The following is a 16,919-nucleotide window of genomic DNA, read 5'->3' on the forward strand; positions in this document are numbered from 1 at the left end:
AGCGCTAGCCTTGAGCTGAAGAGCTGAGGGACAGTGCCCAGGCTCAGAGTTCGGGCCCCATGACTGGACCTCCCCCCCACCAAAAAAAAAAAAGGCTTCTGCACAACAAATGACATAGTTACTGAGTTAAAGAGAGTACAAAATGGGAGACTTTTTACCATCTATATATTTGAAGGCCCTAATATCCAGAATATGGAAGGAGCTAAAGAAATTATCCCCTCCCTCAGATCAATAACCCAATTAATAAATGGGCAAGGGAACTAAATAGAATTTTCTTAAAAGTAGTAATAAGAATAGCTGGGTGCCAGTGGCTCATGTCAGTAATCCTAGCTACTCTGGAGGCTGAGATCTCAGAATCGTGGTTTAAAGCCAGACTGGGCAGGAAAGTCCATGAGATTCTCTTCTCTAGTTAACCACCAGAAAACCAGAAGTGGTGCTGTGGCTCAAGTGGAACAGCTGAAGAGCTCAGGGACAGAGCCCAGGCCTAGAGTTCAAGCCCCATGACCAACCTCCTTCTCCCCCCGCCCAAAAAAAAATCCAGCAAAGTTGATCCAGGAAAAAAGTCATTATTAGGGGTTAGCATTATGATATTCATGGAAATATCACAGCAAATAACATTAATTTTCACAATGTATATATGTTAATCAACAAAAATGAGACATGGGCAGGAAAAATGCCTTCATGATAAGTATCTCATTGGGCTCTTGCCTTATGCTTATTAGTTTCTTACTAATTTTCAAATTTTCCCATATTTCACTTAGGTTGTAGGTGTGTATATCAGTCCTAGAGCTGGAATTAAGGGCCTAGACCCTGATCCTGACCTTGTTTACTCAAGTAGCATTCTACCACATGACCCACAGCTCTACTGTTAGCTTTTGTTGGTTAACGGAAGAGTCTCACAGACTTTCCTGCTCCAGTTGGCTGTGAACTGCATCCTTATATCTCAGTAGTTAATTCTACTAGGCATGAGCCAATGGCACCAGAGTTTTTAAATTTAACTTTGTTTTTTGTGCCAGTACTGGAGCTTGAACTTAGAATCGTGCTCCTGCTTAGCCTTTTTCTCAAGGCTGGTGCTTTACCACATGAGACATACTTAAGTTCTAATTTTTACTGATTAATTAGAATAAGAGTCTCTCAGATTTGTCTGCTTGGGCTGGCTTTGAACTGTGCCAGGCTCATTAAGATTTTTTTTTTTTGTCAGCTGTGGAACTTGAACTCAGTGCCTGGGTATGCTGTCCCTGAGCTATTTTGCTCAAGGCTAGTGTTTTACCACTGTGAGCTACAGCTCCACTTCTGGGTTTTGAGTGGTTAATTGGAGATAAGAATCTCACGGGGACTGTTCTGCCTGTGCTGGCTTTGAACTGTGATCCTCAGATCTCAGCTCCTGAGCAGCTAGGATTATAGGCATGAACCTATAATGAGAAAGCTCATTCTGCTTTCTACACTGTTCCCAAGCATTTGATCTATGTAACTTTGAGCACCATTACAGAAAACAGAAATGCCCTCACCCATTCCCAAGTTCTCTGCTTATTTTTGGGCTTCACACATTCCTTCCCTCCCTATAACCCAAAGGGACATTCCCCAAGGTCCTATATTATTTATAGACAATGAGCAATATTGCCAGGTTTTGTTCACTAAGGGACACTTAAATAAGATCCTAAAAAAGGAATGGACTCTAGTTGCTCACGACTGTAATCCTAGCCATGCAAGAAGCTAAGATCTGAGGACTACAGTTTGAAGCTACCCCAGGCAGGAAAGTTCAAGATACACATCTCCAATAAACTACCAAAATAGCCAGAAGTGAAACTATGACTCAAGTTGTAGAACATTAACCTTTGAGCAAAAAAGCTCAGGGACAGTGCCCAGGCCCTGACATGCGCGTGTGCACGCACACAAAAAAGCTCAGGGACAGTGCCCAGGCCCTGACACGTGTACACACACACACACACACACACACACACACACACGTTCCAAGAAAAGGATAAAAAAGTTTTTGAGGATATAAGTATATTCGCTAAGGGTAAGCTTTTAGAATTTTTTGTGGGGAGGGGTGCTCATACACAGGCTTTAAGTCCAGGCCTTGTATTCTCACTTTACTTTTTAGGCTCAAGGCTGGCCCTCTACCACCTTAGCCACACCTTCACTTCTAGCTTCAATAATGCTGGTTAATTGTAGAAAAGAGTGTCAGGGTCTTTTCTCTCTATGATGGCTTCAAACCACTATCCTCAGCCTACTAAGCAGTTAGGAACTAGAATCAGAGGCACAAGCCATTAGTGCCTGGCATAGATATTTCTTTAGATAATTTCCCCAAAATTCTGGTGAAATATAATGAATGAGCTGACAGAACTAAAACGAATAGTTATTATTTTGCAGAATATCTGAGAACCATATATAATTTATTTCATCACTGTAATTCTTCAAAAGGGTAAAATTTCCCACGCTTATAAAGCATTTCCTCTCAGACAATCTTGGTCTAGAATTCCATAGAACAAATTTTAAGAACTTTTTAAGTTCTTAAAAAGAACTTTATAAAATAAGTTCTTTGGTGGGCAGGGAGGCTGTTCCAGTCCTGGGGCTTGAACTCAGAGCCTAGGCTCTGTCCCTCAGTTATTGTTCTGAGGCTAGTGCTCTACCACTTGAGCTGCAGCTCCACTTCCAGCTTTTTTGGTAATTAACTGGAGATAAGAGTCTCATGGCTTAACTTCCTGGGCTGTTTTTGAACCACAATCCTTAGATCTCAGCCTCCTGAGTAGCTAGGATTACAGGCGTGAGCCACAGGCGCCCGACTCATTTTATTTTTGTGCCAGTCCTAGAGCTTGAACTCAGGGCTTGCTCACTGTCCCTGAACTTTTGTGCTCAGGGCTAGTGCTCTTTCACTTGAGCCATTCCTCCACTTCTGGCTTTTTGCTGGTTAACTGGAGATAAGGGTCTAAGGAATATTTTTGCCCTCATTGGCTTCAAACCTTGATCCATATATCTCTGCCTTCTGAGTAGCTAGGAGTATAATACGCCTGAACCACCATCACCTGGGCAAGCTATTTTTAAAACATATCTTTGCCAAATTAGCAAAAAATAATAAGGTCAAAATAAAAAAAGGTTGAAGGAAGTGGTGCTGTGGCTCCAAGTGTTAGAATGCTAGCCTTGAGCAAAAGAACTTAGGGACAGCTTCCAGGCCCTGAGTTCAAGCCCTGCAACAGATTTTAAAAATGGAACTCACTAAAGAAAAATTTAAGATGTGTTTTTCCCCAGGAACCAATCCTACAGAAACATGGAGGCCATGTTTTAGTATCTTAGGTAGTGTCTCACTTCCAGTGGAAAAAAAATCAAAATTTATTTTTGTGCGGGTACTGGGGTACAGGACCTGTTGTTCTCACTTGGCATTTGTTCACTTGGCACACTATCATTTGAACCACATCTCTACTTCTGGCTATTTGTCAATTAATTGGAAATAAGAGTCTCATAGACTTCGTTGGTCAAAGCTGTGATAATAAGATCTCAGCCTCCTCCACCGCAGAATTTCAGGCATGAGATATCAGTGCTGGAAATACTATGGCTTTTGTAACTTAACACTTAGAAAAATGGTTATTACTATCCATTTGGATTGTTCAGTGCCAAAACTTTGAATATGACAGTGTTAGCCTTCAATGAAAAATATCAAGCCCAGCTTAAATTACTGTATATCATAGGTCTATTTATATAACAAAAATAATTATATTTATGTTAAGAACTTACATGGAATTTTGAAAAGTAGAAAAGTCATCAACCTGCGATCCAAAAACAAGAAATCCTAACTGAGCATAAGCAAAGAATATTATAAAAAACATGATGGCAAATCCTACTATATCTTTCATACAGCGGGACAAAGTTGATGACAACTGAGACATGGTCTTATTAAAGCTTATGAATTTGAATATCTGAAAAAGAACAAATTTAATTGAAATGGAATACCAGTGTTTAAAATTAAGTTACATTAAGTTAAGAAGAATTTTGTTTCAAATTAAAGGAGGTACTGAATGATAACAGTGAGGATTTTCCAGTAATCATTACAAGGACAAACTACTTTTAAAATCACTGAATAGTTGAGAAAATGCTTTTTTTGTTCACAAGTTCATTATTTTCCTATTGTGCTAACATGCTATGTATGTTATATAATATAAATACCTTTATCCATGCAAAGAAGATAGTAATAGCAATTATATTATTGTAGTAAATGTGCCAATATGCAAGAAAGTAGAAGTCTGGATATTTTTCAGTACTTTTCAACAACTGTCCAAGTAAGAGAAAAATTTGCATATTACAGTATGTGTAGAAGGAAACAGCCATGAAACACAGCTAAGTGGGAAAATAAGAGGCGTTAAATTAGAGACTGTTTCTACTTCTAAAGCAACCTATAAACAGTTTAAAGAAGTTCACCAAAAGTTGCACTATTTTTGGTTAATATGCCCCAAACCCATAGGGCTTTCTGTAAAATATGTGGCAAGCACCAATCTCACAAAGTGACACTGTACACAAGAGGAGCAAAGGTTCTCTGTATGCCCAGGAGAAAGTGGGGTTATGATAGGAAGCAGAGTAGCTATGGTGGATAGACTAAGCCAACTTTCTAGCAAAACAACTAACACTATTGTGCTGAAGCTTTAATGCAGCAAATGAGATCTAAGAGAATTTTGGATATTCAGAAATACAGCATTTTGAACAGGGTGGAGGAAAAAGAAAAGGGCAAGTGATAGAGTCTACACTCCAAATTCTGTTATAAAGGCAATAAAATGGTGAGGTTAAAAAAATAAAAAAAATATATATGTGGGTGCTGGGAATGTGGTTTAGTGGTAGAGTGCTTGCCTAGCATGCACAAAGCCCTGGGCTCAATTCCTCAGCACCACATAAACAGAAAAAGCCAGACATGGTGCTATGGATCAAGTGGTAGAGTGCTAGTTGTGAACAAAAGACACTCAGGGACAGTGCCCAGGCCCTGAGTTCAAGCCCCAGGACTGGCAATCAATCAATCAATAAAAAGAGAGAAAGCTATATACTTTTACTTGAATGGAAATAACTCTCAACTTACAGAAGCTTACAGCTTCTTAGATATATATTAATTTCCTGGCTATCCTGATCTAGTTATTTGCTTGAGTCATAAAGCACAAATGTATAAAATGATTGTCACTCTAACAATAGAATAAGGGTTTCTGCTCTACATGATACTTAAAAGTTTATTTTCTACTATGAGAAAAAAATAAACCCTTTTAGGATGCCTTAATCACTCTTTTAAGAGGAGTTCAGATCCAGCTATGTTAGGTGTCTGAGTTTCATAACTGTTGCGAAAGCTTTTCTTTGACCTCTCTTGCCTGAAATACTCAGTTAAGTGTTAAATGCTCTACCTTTTCTTAGACTTTATTAGGAATAATGGAGAGGTGGGTGGCACATTAAGAAACTTCTAATTTACTTTTAGGATTCAAGGCTTAAACACTGAATTGGCTATAACTAAGGAGCCAATAGAGTGAAAGATCAGCTAGTGTAATCAAAAAGCATTTGTTCAAGGTCTTAATATTTTCTTGCCCTGGTATCTTTGTTGATTTTAGCACATTCCAGTGACTCATAGTTTTTGGTGTTTCTCTCAGGGACCTCCATAATCATGGTATTTTGTCTATACTTTATATACTCCAGTTGTTCAAAACCCTCTTTCCTTCAGTTTTTTGCATAGTCTTCTCTTCTGCCTATTCTTTCTCAATTTAGTATGAGGAGAAAAGCATAGTTAGGCAACAATAAAGGACACATTATTGCTCAAAATCCATGATTAGTCAAGACTATTTGGGGACGGGGTGGAATAAAAAAAATATTTTTGGCTCCATGCACTGTTGGTTCTCTCCTGTAATCCTAACTATTTAGGAGGCTGAGATCTGAGGATGGAGGTTTGAAGCCATCTAAGCCAAAAAAAAATCAGTGAGATTCTTATCTCAAATCAACCAGCAAAAAAGCCAGAAGTAGAGTTGTAGCTCAAGTGGTAGAACACCAGTCTTGAGTGAAAAAGCCAAGTAAGAACATAGGGGTCTGAGTTCAAGCCCCAGTACCAGCACACATGTGCACACACATAAAATATTATTGGAGGTGGAAGGGAATGGGGTCTTGCTACATTGCCCAGTCTGGCCCTGAGCTTCTGCACTCAAATGATCCTATCTGAATCTCCCAAGTAGCTGGAACTACAAACACCAGTAACTTCACAGTAGTATATTTTTTGAGTTTGCGTAGCAAGATGCACTGTGTACATTAAATAATAATATTTATAGAGTCACCTATATGTGAGTTTTTGCTTGCCCAATGAAGGACCAAATCATAAAAATATTAGACTTTTTTTCTTTTAGGAGTACTACGCCATTATTATATACAATGACAGTGCATTCTCTGTCTGAATCTACCCTCATTGGTGGCTTCAGATGTGATCCCCTTGAACAATATACTCACCAGCAAAAGTAGTAATTCTAGCCAGTTCCAAATACTTTTGAAATAGTCAGTCTTAAATTCTTTCATTTTTTTAAGTTCTTGGGTTGTGAAAACAAAAAGAAAAATACAAAATGTGATTTCACAGGAAGCAATAAAATAATCATAGTAGCTAACATATCTGAGGAGCTTCACAGAATATAACTGCCATGAAGTAAGTATTCCTCCAGTTGCAGGGAATTCTGCCACCAATCTATAAAATTAAGTTCGTGAAAGTATTTATGCATTTTAAGTTACTTATATTTGAGTAGTTAACTCAATATGAAATTTCTAGTAAATAAAGATAATTTCTTTTTGGTGCACTAAGGTTTTGAATTCAGAGCTTTGCATTTGCTCTACCACTTGAGCCACATGCTTAGTCCTTTTACTTTTAGTAGTCAGATAGGATTTCTCACCATTTTGCCTGGAAAACCTTGATCTGATGTCTTCCTACTTCTCTTCCAAGTAGCTGAAACAATAGGTATGTGCTGCCTGGTTTATTTTGAAATAGGATCTCCCTATTTGTGTGGCTGAACTCAAACTTGGGCCCTCCTGTTTCCACCTCTTGAGTAGCTAGGATGACAATTATTTATCACCATGCCTGGCAATAATGTATTTTGTACAAAATTTGTTTCCTTAGGGGCATGGTTAAATTTAAATTTTTCTAGCTGTATCAATGTAGGAGAATGGATGTTGTTTAGGAAATAATATACGGTAGGTCTCCCCAAAACACATAATTCTTCAGTATTTCAAAGGAAGGAAATACATTCTTCCCCATGAATTTATCAGAAATATGTCTGATGTCTAAGTGTCAAAGTCATACATTCTACTAAAATATTTCTATATACTTTAGGAATTGGATATTGTATACAAAGATCTATACAATAAAAACATAAGATTTAATCCTAAAACTATTTCTGGTATTTGCCAAATCTTAATTAAGAACAGCATATTTTGTATATGTGTGTGAGAGAGAGGAGAGAGAGGCAAGAGAGGAGAGAGAGGAAAAGGGGACAGGGGGAGAGGGAGAGATGGGTAGAGGGGGAGGAGGAGGGGGAGAGGGAGAAAGGGAGAGGGAGAAAGGGAGAGGGAGAAAAGGAGAGGGGTAGAGGGAGGGATAGAGAGAGGGAGAGAGGGAGGGAGGGAGGGAGAGGGGGGAGAGGAGGGATGGAAGGAGGGAGAGAATGAACGAATGTGCATGTATGCTGGAACTTAAACTCAGGGCCTCTTGCTCTCACTTGGCTTTTCCACTCAAGGCTAGTATCCTACCACTTGAATCTCTCTTCCACTTCTGGCTTTCTGCTGGTTAACTGGAGATAGAATCTCAGATTTTTCCCAGGCTGGCTTCAAACAAACTGTGATCCTCAGATCTCATCCTCCTCAGTATCAAGGATTACAGGTATAAGCCACTGGTGCCTAGCTGGGAACCAGCATTTCTATCACAATTCCTATCTAAAGATATTAGCAAAATTCATTGATATTGGAATAAAATGTTGCCAATACAAACACCTTAGTAACAAAATCTTAGCAACAAACAGAATCACTATATCTGGCAATTCAATGTTGGATAAGTGAAGTGAAAGAAACGCAAAATATTATGATCTGAAACATAGACTTATATGTGTACAATAGGGAAAGTAAATTAATAATGTCATAGACAATAGACTCTATTAAGTACTGTTTATATACATCAGTTAAGTTTCACAATGTATCCTTTCCTTCCCTTTCCTCCTTCTCTCCTGTCCCTCCTCTTTCATTCTTTCTTTTACAAATGTTGTCATGGATCTGGACATTCAAGTTTGAGGGACTGCTTCTTATGATGGCATGCTGACATAGCCCTGGAACAAACTGAGTGTATTACATGAGTATTAGAATCTACTGAAGTGTCTAAAAAATAACATTTTAAAAGGCAAAAAAGTGGACATGGTGGTACAGGCCTGTAATCCTATCACTTGGGAGGCAGAGGCAGGAGGATCCCAAATTTGAGGCCAGCCTGGGCAAAACAGTGAGACCCTCTCTCTCTACCATTGTCTAAAAAAGGAACAGAATTATGAAATTGAGAGAACAAGTCTAGACTTAACCTCATATTACAACCTTCCCCAGTATGACTATAAGCCAGACTTCTAATCTTATTAAGGACATAGAAATGAGTGTACTCTTCATAAATGATGTTGACAAAAAGCACTGACTCTCTGAAAGAAAAGAATGATTAAATGAAAGGTACATCTATGAGAGGGCTGTGCCCCTCCTCTGTGCCAGGGATTTTATGCCTGTGGGAGGAGAGAATTCAAACAGAAGAGGAGGGCTAACCAGCCCTGTTCCTGGTGACCCCATCCTCATTCCCAGCTCATTCAGCTTCCCTGTTTCCCACCTCCAGCAACTCAGCCCTCCCCCACCCACATGGTCACGCTGCTGGCAGGACGGCTAGGCTTGTGGCTGGGAATCCAGCCCAGGGCTGAGATGGGCAGTTGGGAGGTGTGATTTATGAGAAAGAAAAGAAAGAAAGAAAGACAGAAAGAAGGAAAGAGAGGAAGAGAGAGAGAGAAAGAAAAAGAAAGAGAGAAAGAGGGCTGGGAAGGTGGCTCAGTGGTAGAGCGCTTGCCTTGCATGCATGAGGCCCTGGGTTCGATTCCTCAGCACCGCATAAGCAGGGGGAAAAAAGCCGGAAGTGGTGCTATGGCTCAAGTGGTAGAGCGCTAGCCTTGAGCTGAAGAGCTGAGGGACAGTGCCCAGGCCCAGAGTTCAGGCCCCACGACTGGACCCAAAAAAAAAGAAAAAAAAGAGAGAAAGAAAGAAGGAAAGCTGGGCCCAGAGTTCAGGCCCCATGACTGGACCCCCTCCCCCCCCAAAAAAAGCTATAATGTACTTTTACTCATTTTTACAAATTTTAAATGCTATAATGTATTTTGCTATCATCATTCCATAAAGGCAAAATCTTCTAGTCTCAGTAAACTCCAATTCCATTCTTTAGAGGAAAAAAAAAAAAGATTTGAGACTGATGAGAGAAATGGCTGAGATTTTGATAGACATGGCTTCTCTTGAGACAAAATGAACACCCTAAGGAGGAAGTCCATTCTGAAAGGTAACCAAGAGATTGTAGTAGTCTGATTATAGGAAGAAATTAACATAGCTACATGATAGATTTGTACAATGTAAAATGGCAAAAAATGAGATGATATATCCCTAGGCAATATAAACATATTGTATGTGATTCTCCATGTTCTTATGTATATTGTGAAATAAAAAAAAACTAATGCTCATAGCTTATGCTTTTAATCTTAGCACTAATATGAACTAAAAACCCCAACCAGAGCTCTGGATGCTTGTCAAATTCAATGCATGAAAACGAAGGTTTTGAGTCACTCACCTGATGATGCAAAACAGATTTACATTAGCATTGTATAGTGAAAAATCAATAAAAATTACTCTGGTCCCTCTTGTAATCCAGCTGTTTAGGCGAAGGTCAATGAACTTATTTTTGGTTTCAGATTTTGATTTTGATAAAGTGAAGATATATCCTCCATTTCCATAGACACCAACAAATCCCCAGTGCCATGGGGAGTTGGTATTAGAAGTAGAGTACTTCCATCTGTTAAAATATAAAAATAATGGAGATATGCAAAAGCCCAACTGAAAAGTATTTTAAGAAGTTAAACTAACATTTCTGCTGGGTGCTTGTGGCTCATGTTTGTAATCCTAGCTACTCAGAAGGCTAAAATGTGAGGACTGTGGCTCAAAGCCAACCTGGGCAGGTAAGACTGTGAGATTCTTATCTCCAATTAACTACTCAAAAGCCTGCAGTGGAGCTGTGGCTCAAGTGGTAGAGTGCAAGTGTTGAGCAGAGAAGCTCAGGGACAGCGGCCAGGCCCTAGTGGAAGCCCCTGGACTGGCGCAGATATACACAAAAATGAATCTTTCCATTTGGGCGGCAGAGGCAGGAGGGTCATAATTTAAGCAATGGTGGGCAAATTTAGAGAGTATCTAAAAACTAAAGGTAAACGGACCAGAGGTATGGCTCAAGTAGTAGAGTGCTTGATTTATAATTCAAAGGCCCTGATTAAATCCTTAGCATCACAAAAGAAAACAAAAACCAATGGGCTTTGAAAAAGTTGCAACACAATTAGTGAAGGATTAAGTTTATAGGACTAAGATTTAGGGTGGAGAGTATGTGTGACTCAAGAGGCAGTATGCCACTTGAGGTGAAAAGGTGAGGCCTAAAGTTTAAACCCTAGTTCTACAAACAAAATAAAGACCAATAAAACCCACAAAAAACCCTGCACAAATTTACTGGGCTGGAGGCATGTCTCAAGTGTTAGAGCACCAGCCAAGCAAGTAAAGCAAGCAGGGCAACCTGAGTTCATGCCCTGGAGCGGCAAAAAGAGAGAAGAAAAACTCTCTCATTTTATACAGATTTGACTCCTCTGAACATTTTTCTTTTATTCTTTCCTTTCTTTTTTTCTTTCAGTGAAGAGACTTGAACTCAGGGCCTCTTACTCTTGCTTGACTTTTTTTGCCTGAGGCTGGTGCTCTACCAGCTTCTTATCTGGCTCATTCTGCCTTAGCTAGTGGTCCTCAGATCTCAGCCTCCAGAGTAGGTAGGTTTCAGGAGTGACCCAGTGTCCAGCTATTCTCAAATTTTTTTTGTGCCTACACAATACTAGGGATTAAACAATCTCTTACACTCTTTCTTGGCTTTTTTCTCTCCAAGCTGGTCCTCTAACCACTTGAGCCACATTTCTACTTCTAGCTTTTTATTGGCTGGAGCTAAGAGTCTTAGACTTCTCTGCCCAGTCTGGCTTTCAAACCTGGATCCTGAGATCTCAGTCTCCTGAGTAGTCAGGATTACAGGTGTTAAGTCACCAGTGTACAACTTGAACATTTCATATATACGGAATCACATACACATTAATGGACTATTTTTTTTCTTTTTAGTGCCTACTATGGGCAACACATTAGACTATAAGCTATGAGAAAAATTTTCAAAAGTCTATATGTTATCTCCAAGAACTCAGAAAGTATACATGAGGACTTTTTGTCTTTAACATGTCTGTTTTCTTATACAATGTTTAATCTTAAGTAGGACAAGAATATCAGTTTTAGGTCAGGAAAACATGATTGTAATGATGGGATTGTGTTGGAGAATGAGGGACGGAGAGAGAAGAAAAAAAGAGGGTGGATAACTCTGAAATACAGTGCAACTGTATGAAAATAGCAGAAGGAATCTCAATAAAAGCTGTTGACTGTGGGTTGCTGATGGCTCATGCCACTAGTAATCCAAGCTACTCAGCAGGCTGAGATCTGAGGATTGTGGTCTGAAGCCAGCCCGGGCAGGAAAGACTCTTACCTCCACTTAGCCACCAAAAAGTCAGAAGGAGGCTGTGGCTCAAGTAGTAGAGTGATAACCTTGAGCACAATAGCTCAGGGCCAGTGTCCAGGTCCTGATTTCAAGCCCCAAGAGCAGCACAAGGAAAAAATCTGGGGACTGCTGAGCACCAGAGGCTCATGCCTATAACCTTAGCTACTCAAAAGGCTGAGATCTGAGGACTGAGGTTTAAAGTTAGTCTGAGCAGCTAAGTCCATGAGACTCTTATCTCCAATTAATCACCAAAGAGCTGGGAGTAGAGCTGTGGTTCAAGTGGCAAAGCACTAGCCTGAGTGAAAAAGCTAAGGGACAGTCCCCATACCCCCAAGTCCAAACTTCAGTACTAGCACGCATGTGTGTGCATACACAACTGTTGATTGCTTGGCACTGGTGGCCCACACCTGTAATTCTAGTTTATTCAGGAGGCTGATCTAGATGATCAAGGTTCAAAGCCAGCCAAACAGGCATTAAAGCCATAGACACTATCTCCAATTAACCAGCAAAATTCCACACTGGAGTCATGGTTAAAGGGGTAGAGCACCAGCTGTGTACAAATTTGGGGGCTGTACTAGCCCCTGCCCCCAATAAAGCAGGAAAGTGGCATGAAGGAGAGTGACAGAAGGTATACAATTAATTACATACACACTGTTTAAACATCTGTAGGAATTTCACAACAAAATACCCCTTATATAATTAATGTGGGGTTTTTTGTTTTGTTTTTTGTCGGGCTTGGGGCTTGAACTCTGGGCCTGGGTGCTATCCCTGTACTCTTCAGCTCAAGGCAAGCACTCTACTGCCACAGCGCTACTTCTGGTTTTCTATTGGTTTATTGGAGATAAGAATCTTATGGACTTTCCTGCCCAGGCTGGCTTTGAACCATGATCTTCAGATCTCAAGCCTCCTGAATAGCTAGGATTATAGGTGTGAGCCACCAGTGCCGGTCTATGTCTACATTTTTTTAAAAATTTTTGTTAGTAGGGGCAGCAAAAGCAACACACTAGGGAAAAGTATTTTTATTTTTAATGACAGTTTTGTAGCTGTACTTTGTGTGTGTACTAGTCCTGGGGCTTGAACTCAGGGCCTAGAAGTCATTCCTGAGGTTTTTTTGCTAAAGAATAGTGCCCTACTGTTTGAGCCACAGTACCACTTCTAGCTTTTTGGTAATTAATTAGTGATAAGAGTCTCATGGACTTTCTTGCAGGCTGGCTTCGAATCGCAATCCTCAGATCTTAGCCTCCTGAGTAGTTAAGATTACAGGCATGAGCCACAGTTATGCCTGGCCAGGGTTGTACTTTTGAGAGTTTTCTGTATATGATTATTAAACTGAAACACAAAAATTTGTGACTCCCATTCTCTCCTGGCTTTCAACTTTTAATATGCTATTTTTGTTGTTGTTGTTGGTTGTGGTGCTTGAATTTCGGGCCTGGGCACTGTCCCTGAGGTCTTCGGCTCAAGGCTAGCACTCTACACTGGAACCACAGTCCCACTTTCAATTTTCTGAGATAAGAGTCTCACAGACTTTCCTGCCCAGGCTGGCTTTGAACTGCGATCCTTAGATCTAAGCCTCCTGAGTAGCTATGATTACAGGCATGAGCCACTGGCACCTGGTCTCTATGCTATGTTTTTAACTAATGCATTCTACATTTTAGATAAACATTCAAATTAATTCTAATTTTGGGGCTGTGGAGAAATGACAGGTATTCTAAGTGTAAGAGGGTAAACTAAACCTAAACCATAGCGTTTTGATATTTAAAGTATCTGTAGTTGTTACAGAATTTAGGATATTAGAATAACTAAAATATTGATCTTGAGATTCCAATTTAAAATGTATTAATAACTGATTTACCTTGTAATTTGCATTAAATAGTAATATTCACTTATAATATTTAAGAAAATGTATAATTTTACTTATATAAATCCTCAAGATTTCTAAAACTCAGAGAGAAGGGAAAAGGAATGATGTAGCTGGGTGCTGGTGGCTCACACCTGTAACCTAAGATACTCAGGAGGCTGAGATCTGAGGATCATGATTGAAGTCAGTCCAGGCAGAAAAGTCCCCGTGAGACTCTTATCTCCAATTAACCACTCAAAAACAAAAAGTGCAGCTGCAGCTCAAAGTGGCAGAGTTATTTAGAAACACGAAGTATATGATAGAAGAAACAACTAAAAGAAAAAATAATAGCTATTTCTGGAGAATGAGCAGTTAGTTGGAAAGGTAGACCTCTTGTAGGACTCTGAAAGCACAATGCATAAACAGCTTTGATTACCAGCAGATTGTTGAAAGAGGAGATGACTCCTTTTAATACTGGCAGCCATAGAAAATATCACTGAAGTACGTGAAAGAGAAGAGAGAGAAAGTGAGCAGGACACTCCTATGACACTTCCTAAGGAGACCACAAAATTTTGGAGCATTTGAGGGTGTCTGGCTAGGGCCAGAAAAACTTGACAATTAGAGAAGCAAAAACAAAAGGCGCAACCTTGCATCTACTCTGACTAAACATTTCATATGTCCATGCCCCCCCAAATACTTTGTAAGCTAAGGTAAGTAAACCAACAAAAATCTACCCCCGCACCCCAAAGAACTTTACTCTTCTAAGTAACACCACCTCCAAGTCTTCCTACATACTATCAAGACAGATACCTGACCTGCCAGTCTCCGGTCTGCCTTTATTGGAAAAAACACATTTCTACAATTCTTAAAAGATACAATGGTATCTGCTAGAGTTACTGTATAATTTTATACTACTTACTCAGAATCAAGTCTAAGGCCAAAGTCAGATAGGTCTTCATTTTCAGAAGTATATTTATCATAACATTCACTCATCAAAGATTGAAAAGATGAATAAATCTTGCATGTATTGTTGCGAACTTTTAATTGTCGGACTCTGGGGACGCCTAGAAGAATGTTCTCATAGTAGATGCGACTGCTGTTCTTTAAATCATATAGCTTCTGGTTATTATACCACGAGTCCCAGTATAAACCATCCAAAAGGGGTCCTTCCATAAACTTTGTAAAGATAAATTATATGAGAAAAATATTTTCACATTAACAAAATTTGTTCATAAAATTATTCATCTGAGATTGTGAAAATTATTGCCTGAAGCACCATTAATATTAATGGTAATCCAGGGCTGGGGGCATGGTTCAACAGTAGAGAACTTGCCTAACAAATGAGAGGTCCTGAGTTCAAACATCAGAATCTAAAAAAAGAAAAAAATCTAAGAATGGCAATGCTGCTGCTGGTTTACACTTATTGAGCACTTATTATATACTAGACATTACCGTAAGTACATTACAAACATTAACTCCGAAATTTTTTTCTCCTTATATGAGTATATTGAAAGTATAAGATACTTTGAATGAATAAATAGCAGAGTTGGTTTTAGCCACACCTTATGACTATATATTGACATTATCTATACCCTTCCCCCTCTTCCTCTCTTTAACTATGATGACTGCTAATACTGGCTATGTGCCTATCTTCTCATTCTAAGAGATCCTAAGCCAGGGTTCATTTCTTTTATCTTCATTGTCATTGACCATTTATGTATCTCAAACAGCATAATAAAAGAGGCAAGTTTCGTTACTTCTTCCATTCTAAGCCAATGACCTAGGATTTTTCAGCACTTAATCTCATACTTGTCCTCTCTCTGTGTTGACTTCTCATCACAGATAAAATAGTTCACAAGAAAGATTTATTTCATCTCATGGCTTCAGAAAGTTTCCATCTTGGTGGGGAGAGAATAGCAGAGATCACATCATAGTCTGGAAATACCTTCCCAGACATACCTAGAATTATGCTTTACTAACCTAATCACTTCTCAATCCAGCTGAGTTTATATTAAAAATTAACCATCACATCCTCTCATTCAGGAAATGATCTTGGTTAAGTTTAAATTTCCTATCATAGTATTATGTGGTCTCCATCCAATTAATAATTTGCCTTTTTAAAAACTTCTTTTATATGCCTACCCCAAGACCAAACATAACTTTAATATAGAATTACAGATAGCACAAATTGTTTGTAGGATACCTTTCTCTTATTTATCCTTTATTTATTTTCAGTCATGGGGCTTGAACTCAGGGCCTGAGTGCTGTCCCTGAGCTTTTTTGTTCAAGGCTAGTGCTGTACCACTTTGAGCCAAAGCACCAGTTCTGGTTTTCTGGTGGTTTCCTGTCTAGGCTGGCTTCAAACTGAGATCCTCAGATCTCAGCCTCCTGAGTAGCTAGAATTACAGACGTGAAGCACAAATGGAGGATTGAAGTCCAAATCAGCTCAGATAAAAATATAAGCCCATTCTCAAACAACTAGAGTAAAAAGGGCTGGGTATGGTAAGGCTGAAGTGAACCAACCCAGCAAGACCAAAGCCCTGAGTTCAACCTCTAGTACCACAAAAAAGGCTTGTGTTTTCCATATAAAATGAGAATGTCTAAAAAACAAATTTATAAGAATGATAACACACTATTAACACACTATAAACACTATGGGTTGGCTGAGTCTAATTGTTTAAAGAAATGATTTCAATTTTTGCTCATTCCTTCAACAAATACTTCCTGAGCACTTACTATATGTGATAAGGGTTTATGGAATACGTACAGCTACTTCATCCACAGTCACATGATACCTTCCTTACCTTCCAAAAATCAGTTATGCTTCGAATAGATTTAAAGTTGGTTCTTTCATCATCAGGTATATAAGTATCCAAAAATAGAGATGACATAACCTTGTTTAAATAATACATATGTGGGTTTACCATTCCAAAAGTCACTAAAAGGAAGAAATTTTTTAAAAAAAAATTTAAAACTCGTTATCAAGATGAAAAATGTTGCATTTTTGTTCCCAATTTTATTCTGAAAATTTTTTTTTGCCCGTCCTGGGTCTTGATGCTGGGCCTAGATAGTGTCCCTGAGTTCCTTTTTGCTCAAGGCTAGCTCTCTACCACTTGAGCCACAGCACCAATTCCAGCTTCTTCTGTGATTAATTAGAGATAAGAGTCTCACAGACTTTCCTGCCTGGGCTGGCTTCAAACCATAATCCTCAGATGCCAGCCTCCTGAGTAGCTAGGATGTGAGCTACCAGTATCCAGA

The 16,919-nt window shown here is 39.2% G+C and overlaps 1 protein-coding gene across 3 annotated transcripts in view; it reads right to left on the minus strand.

Moving 5' to 3' along the window:
• Window positions 1–16,919, minus strand: part of Pkd2l2 (polycystic kidney disease 2-like 2) — a 38,343-nt gene that overhangs the window by 17,736 nt on the left and 3,688 nt on the right. For 2 of the 3 annotated variants that reach the window (XM_013020396.1, XM_013020395.1), the window contains exons 3-5: window positions 16,466–16,599; window positions 14,581–14,837; window positions 9,836–10,057 (exon numbers count right to left, since the gene is read on the minus strand). In XM_013020396.1, coding sequence (XP_012875850.1) covers window positions 9,836–10,057; window positions 14,581–14,837; window positions 16,466–16,599 — 613 coding nt within the window. Of the gene's footprint in view, window positions 1–3,732; window positions 3,915–4,161; window positions 4,333–6,453; window positions 6,683–9,835; window positions 10,058–14,580; window positions 14,838–16,465; window positions 16,600–16,919 lie in introns of all 3 variants that reach the window. The other variant, XM_013020397.1, reaches the window with a different exon arrangement.

This window comes from Dipodomys ordii, unplaced genomic scaffold (genome assembly GCF_000151885.1).
Source record: "Dipodomys ordii isolate 6190 unplaced genomic scaffold, Dord_2.0 Scaffold50, whole genome shotgun sequence".
NCBI classification, from domain to species: Eukaryota; Metazoa; Chordata; class Mammalia; order Rodentia; family Heteromyidae; genus Dipodomys; species Dipodomys ordii.